At 40.3% G+C, this 6,329-nt stretch overlaps 1 protein-coding gene across 1 annotated transcript in view; it reads left to right on the plus strand.

Moving 5' to 3' along the window:
- The window catches only part of LOC141082403 (uncharacterized), a 51,730-nt gene extending 46,654 nt beyond the window's left edge, over positions 1-5,076 (plus strand). The window contains exon 2 of the mRNA XM_073566343.1: positions 3,750-5,076. Coding sequence (XP_073422444.1) covers positions 3,750-5,014 — 1,265 coding nt within the window. The 3' untranslated portion in view covers positions 5,015-5,076. The remainder of the gene's footprint in view (positions 1-3,749) is intronic.
- The last annotated feature ends 1,253 nt before the right edge of the window (positions 5,077-6,329 follow it).

Below are 6,329 nucleotides of genomic sequence, written 5' to 3' on the forward strand. Positions count from 1 at the left end.
ACATAGTGGGCCCCAAGAATGATTTTCTCTGGTGGGCCCAAGGTGTTCCAGTCCGACGCTGGCGACAACAGTAAATGTGCAGTGAGGCCGAGTGTGAATTTCTGTCCAATAGCAGCAGAGTTTCCCTTTATCCTGACTTTTCAATTTGTATTAAAACCAACTAACTTCAAGGAGGATTGTGATAATCTCCAGGACAAACATTCCACCTGTGCCCTGATAGATCTCTAAGCTGTGCGTGGCTGAGGGCTGTAATATACATTTATTCCCGCCTGCAGGAGATGTGTTGGCTCCAGCCCTGGTGTCATGGATTCTCTCCACGTCATAAATTCCATTGTTTTTGATCCTAAGGAATTCAGATTACTGCACAATCTCTCCTGAAATGGGGAGCAATATTATTTCTCTAATCTTCTGCTCAGGATCCATAGTAGCTCCAATGGTCCACCATAAATGAGGGCAACTCTGGTTTACTGTTGTGTAATCTGTATTTTTAGTTTTCAGTGAATGAGATTCTCGTGCTCTGGGGCGGGGCTGTGGGCGGGGCTGTGGGCGGGGCTTTATGTGGTGCTCTGATTACATATTCATCTGTATTGGCTAATGACAGGTCGCTGACCCCTCACTGACCTGCCCCCATTATTACATAATGCATATAATAGCATTGATATTATTGGTGATAATGCCTATAATATTGTGGCTATTGTGAGGCTTAGAAAAAAAATTACAGACAGCAAAATGACACCACCGGCCCCTGTCCAGTATCCTCTGTCTTTTACTTATAGATGCTACTGCGCAGGCGCCGCCGGTGTCATTTTACTGGATGTAGTTTTTTTTCTAAGCCTCACAATAACATATTGTGCCCAGCTTGTGTCTCTGGAGACCTCCCCCCACCTACCCCCGGAAATTGTTACGTCAGCTCTACTCAAATGTGTCTGTCACTAAATAAACCAAATGCTTGAATGTCAAAACAGTTCAAAAACGTGGTTCTGTGTGGAAGATTGTAAAGCCGTCATGGAGGCATAAGGCTGGCAGTGATGGGCATTGTGGGTAATAATAGCGGGGATCATGCCTCATTCCTCTCTAGGAGCATACACGACATCTTCTCTGGGGGTTCTTTCTTGTTTCAGTTACTGGGATGAGTGCAATAAAATGTCGCTCAGTGAGTCTTCTCACATCTTCACATTCTAAAGGATTGGTGGGGACAACATTGTCAGAAACAAGATTTTCAGTGACCTTTTCATAATAATCAAGGAAAGTATCTGCATTTCCGGCTTTTTTGTTTAACACAAAAGAATTATATGTGGCCACCTGAAACAAATACATGACTAACTTTTTATACCAGATATATGATTTTCTTGATACCTGGTATGGCTGTAGAACCTGATCTGCAAGGTCCACACCCCATATATTTGTTGTAGTCAGTGACAGACACAGGTTTTGGAGTAGTGGATCCCTGTTGGTCTGCAGTGGCCCTTGTGGCATCTGTGTGGATCGAGCTCAGGATGAAAATCTTTTTTTTTATCCTTATACTTAAGGACAAGCAGCTCTCCATTGCGTAAAGCCCCTGACTGCCCCTTTCAGAACTTTTTGCTGACCAATTATTGTGGAAACCCCTGACGGTTTTTGCGAATGGTCCCACAAGCCCCTACGTTATGTTCAACCAGACTTTTAAATAGAGGTATGCTGGTGTAGTAGTTGTCAACATACAGATTGTAGCCTTTTTGTAAAATTGGAGTTATCAGCTCCCAAACCATTTTTCCAGATGTCCCCAGAGTAGGGCCTCCTGGTGGGTTTAGTTTGCTGTCTTTCCCCTCATAAATGTGAAAAGCTGATGTGTATCCGGTTGAACTCTCGCACATTTTATAGTAACATAGTAACATAGTAACATAGTAATATAGTTATTAAGGTTGAAGGGAGACTTTAAGTCCATCTAGTTCAACCCATATCCTATCCTAACTTGCCCTAACATGTTGATCCAGAGGAAGGCAAAAAAACCCCATGTGGCAACAGTAAGCTTCACATTGGGGAAAAAAATTCCTTCCCGACTCCACATACGGCAATCAGACTAGCTCCCTGGATCAACGCAATATTAAGGAGACTACAGTATATACCCTGTAATATTATACTTTTCAAGAAAGGCATCCAGTCCCTTCTTAAATTTTAGTAGTGAATCACTCATTACAACATCATATGGCAGAGAGTTCCATAGTCTCACTGCTCTTACAGTAAAGAATCCGCGTCTGTGAGTATGCTTAAACCTTCTTTCCTCCAAACGTAGAGGATGCCCCCTTGTCCCCGTCACAGGTCTAAGTGGGTTTAGTTGGCTGTCTTTCCCCTCATAAATGTGAAAAGCTGATGTGTATCCGGTTGAACTCTCGCACATTTTATAGAGCTTTATTCCGAACCTTGCCCTCTTAGAAGGAATAAATGGCTTGAGGTGCAGTCTTCCTTTGAATTTTAGAAGGGACTCATCAGTGGAAATGTTTTCTGTTGGGGTGTAGAGCTTTAAGAACTTTTCTGTCAAGTCTTCGATGATGGGTCTGATATTGAATAGTCTGTCATGTTCTGGGACATTTCTGGGCAGGCATTGACTATTGTCATTAAAATGCCAAAATCTCTTGAGCATTTCATAACGGGTCCTAGGAAGAACGGCAGAAAACATAGGGGTGGCTTGAACAGGGTGGTTGGACCAATAGGACAGAATGCTCGTTTTTTAACAAGCCCCATAGCGAATGTAAGTCCTAAAATTGTTTTCATTTCTAGGACATTAGTTGGTTCCATAAATGTGACCTAGCATAATAGGAAAGTGGATTCTGGCTGGTGAATTGGGACGTATATAAATTTGTAGGACAATATGCTCTAGCAAGCTATCTGTCAGAAGCAAATTAATAAATATAATTAGTCCAAAATTTTCTCCTCCACATTTATACCAGGAATGGCATTAAAATTAGGGATGAATGGAGTAGCCGAATCCGAATCCTCCCATCTGGGAAATGCTACAGTAACAGGCAAAGCCCCTTGGACATTGGTGTGCGCCAATTCACGAGCACTAGGGACAGTGCTAGTACTGGGCATTGTTCCCTGAGTTGGAGACATTTCTCCAGAAGCGCTATTTGTCCTTCTTGTTGTACTGGTCCTTGTGTGTGAGGATGGACCAGAATCACTGCTCATTTCTGAGCTATCACTGTCGCTGCTACTAAAGCCCTCGAAATCCACATCACCATCTGACACTGCACTTTCTTCACTGTCAGAACATGAAAGTGCATAAGCCTCCTCTGCACTATAACACTGACCGGCCATTTTATTCGTTTTAATTTATTTATTTTTTTCCGGAAAAAGAAAACTCTGACATGACTGATGTGACATGACCCAATTATTGGGGAGACAATTGAGAAAAGACTAATTTTTTAGCCTAATCCTAACAGTAACCCTAATTATAGGAATAACCCTAACCTGCCTTATCTGTTTTTCTATTGACAGATGATGGACATGAGTGGGGACTTGTTTTTGTGAGATGAGAATTGGTATTATTTTTGCCTACACAACATTGATTGGTTTCGTTTTATTTGATATTTGGGAGGCAGAATGAACAAACAGTTGAACACCGCACACTACTGGTTCATCCAACAAGGTTTTCTATTAGACTGTGAGCTGTCATTGTCTTGGTAAATAATGGACAGTGTAAGTAGAAGTGTTCAAAAATATAAAACTCAAGGATATTTTATTTTAAAAAAAATGTTTTTTTATCTTAGCAGATGACTGTACCAGGAGATCAGAGGGACAGCTGACATCTTCAGTTTTTAAATCTGATGATCTTGAGATCCTACAAGATACAACTGAAATGATTGCTATTACTCCAGATATATCATCAAACATTCACAGCAAAGATCTGTCATCTGATGCTATGAAACAGGTCCCATCTTCTGATTCATTACTGACTACTAAGGAAAATCAAAGTCACAAAAGAGGCAATAAAAACCAAACTGCTCCTTTAGCAAAGAAGCCATTTTCATGTTCAGAATGTGGGAAATGTTTTGCACATAAATCACTGCTTGTTGCTCACCATAGAACTCACACAGGGGAGAAGCCTTTTTCATGTTCAGAATGTGGAAAATGTTTTAAAAAGAAAGTGAGTCTTGATGAACACCATAGAGTTCACACAGGAGAGAAGCCTTTTTCCTGTTCAAAATGTGGGAAATGTTTTGCACGTAAATCATTGCTTGTTACTCACCATAGAACTCACACAGGGGAGAAGCCTTTTTCATGTTTAGAATGTGGGAAATGTTTTGCACAGAAATCACATTTTGTTACCCATCAGAGAACTCACACAGGGGAGAAGCCTTTTTCATGTTCAGAATGTGGGAAATGTTTTAATAAGAAATCTCATTTTGTTACACACCACAGAACGCACACAGGGGAGAAGCCTTTTTCCTGTTCAGAATGTGGGAAATGTTTTAATGAGAAATCACAATTGGTTAATCACCATAGAACTCACACAGGGGAGAAGCCTTTTTCCTGTTCAGAATGTGGGAAATGTTTTAGCCGGAAAGTGATTCTTGTTGCTCACCATAGAACTCACACAGGGGAGAAGCTTTTTTCCTGTTCAGAATGTGGGAAATGTTTTAAAGAGAAATCACATTTGGTTGCTCACCATAGAACTCACACAGGGCAGAAGCCTCTTTCATGTTCAGAATGTGGGAAACGCTTTATCTGGAAAACAGATTTGGTTAATCACCATAGAACTCACACGGGGGAGAAGCCTTTTAAATGTTCAGAATGTGGGAAATGTTTTAACTGGAAGCAAAATTTGGATGATCACCATAGAACTCACACAGGAGAGAAGCCTTTTTCATGTTCAGAATGTGGGAAATGTTTTAACCGGAGAGGGAATCTTGATGAACACCAAAGAACCCACACAGGAAAGAAGCCTTTTTCCTGTTCAGAATGTGGGAAATATTTTAACCGGAAAGCGCTTCTTGTTAGACATCAGAGCAGTCACACAGAGGAGAAGCCTTTTTAATTTTCTAAATGTGGGAAATATTTTACTTGGAAATCAACTGTTAATAAATATCAGAAACGTCACATAGGGGAGAAGCCTTTTTTATGTTCATAATGTTGGAATAGTTTTAACCAAAATTGAATCTTCTTAAATGGGTTGTCTCTTGTCAGTCCTCATGTTTGCTTAAAAAAAGGATAAAACTAAACTTTATTAATTCCAAATGTAAAACTGTACCCATAATTCATCCCCTGAAGGGTAGTCAGTATGTGACCAATAGAAAAAGCATATACCCCACATCTCAGTATATAGGGTGAGGTGACGTATACACACTCACTCTCCAAGCCTCTAATTTCTACGGGTTTCATCATCCTCACCAAAGGCGACTCATCAGGAGACTATTTAATATTGACCTATATTCAAGCAAGACTAGACAAAAAAAACTAAAATCATGTATCATGTTATTCGAAACAGTCAGAAAACTAGACACATATTGGCAGATCCCAGACCTCAAACTATATAATTCATAAGTTTATAAGCCCCTCCAGTGTCAGGAATAGATAGTATGTGATAATACAGTACAATTCTTGTGTTTTTCTCCTATAGGGACTGCCCTAGTTTGGTAATGTAACAGCTGTTAATTAGTAGTGCAGACAAATTGTCCTAGACTAAACTCAGTCTTCAGACGGCCCAATATGTACCACTCAGGGAAAACGTACCTGCTCCAAAGATCATTAGCAGCTTCTAACTAATGGCCATGCTGCAGTCTGTCAGGGAATGAGTGCAATATCGTTATAGAGACTAGGGATATGTGCAGTCATAATGTCTGGGGGATCTGTGCCATTATTTAGTATGAAGATGGAAATTATCTCTGAAAGATAAGTGTTCCTGAGCGGTATATACGGTATTGTCACATACTATCTATTCCTGACACTGGAGGGGCTTATAAACTTAGCCATTAATTAATTTTCCATTAATTGTGCCACATCATATAAGGTCAAAAGACCAAACAGCCACTTAGCATAGACAGTATTCAATACAATGAACAGCTGAATAGATGACGGCTAAGTAATCCCAAAAGTCAATAGCAAGAGGTGTAAATAGTAAAGGGAAAGCAGTGCATCTAATTCACTGATTATACCATGCCATGTAAGGTAATAGACCAAAATGTCACTAATTCTAAACAGTATGTATACTATAATCAGCTGACTGAGTGAACGCTAAATAATCCCAAATGTTGATAATAAAAGTAATAAGTAGTAAAGGGAGAGCGATTCACCTGATGCAGAGTTGTGACACCCTTCCTGACACCCCAACACGTGTTTCACCGCTCGGCTTC

The sequence above is a fragment of the Dendrobates tinctorius genome, unplaced genomic scaffold (genome assembly GCF_039654945.1).
Source record: "Dendrobates tinctorius isolate UK_male_01 unplaced genomic scaffold, ASM3965494v1 ptg000017l, whole genome shotgun sequence".
NCBI lineage: Eukaryota > Metazoa > Chordata > Amphibia > Anura > Dendrobatidae > Dendrobates > Dendrobates tinctorius.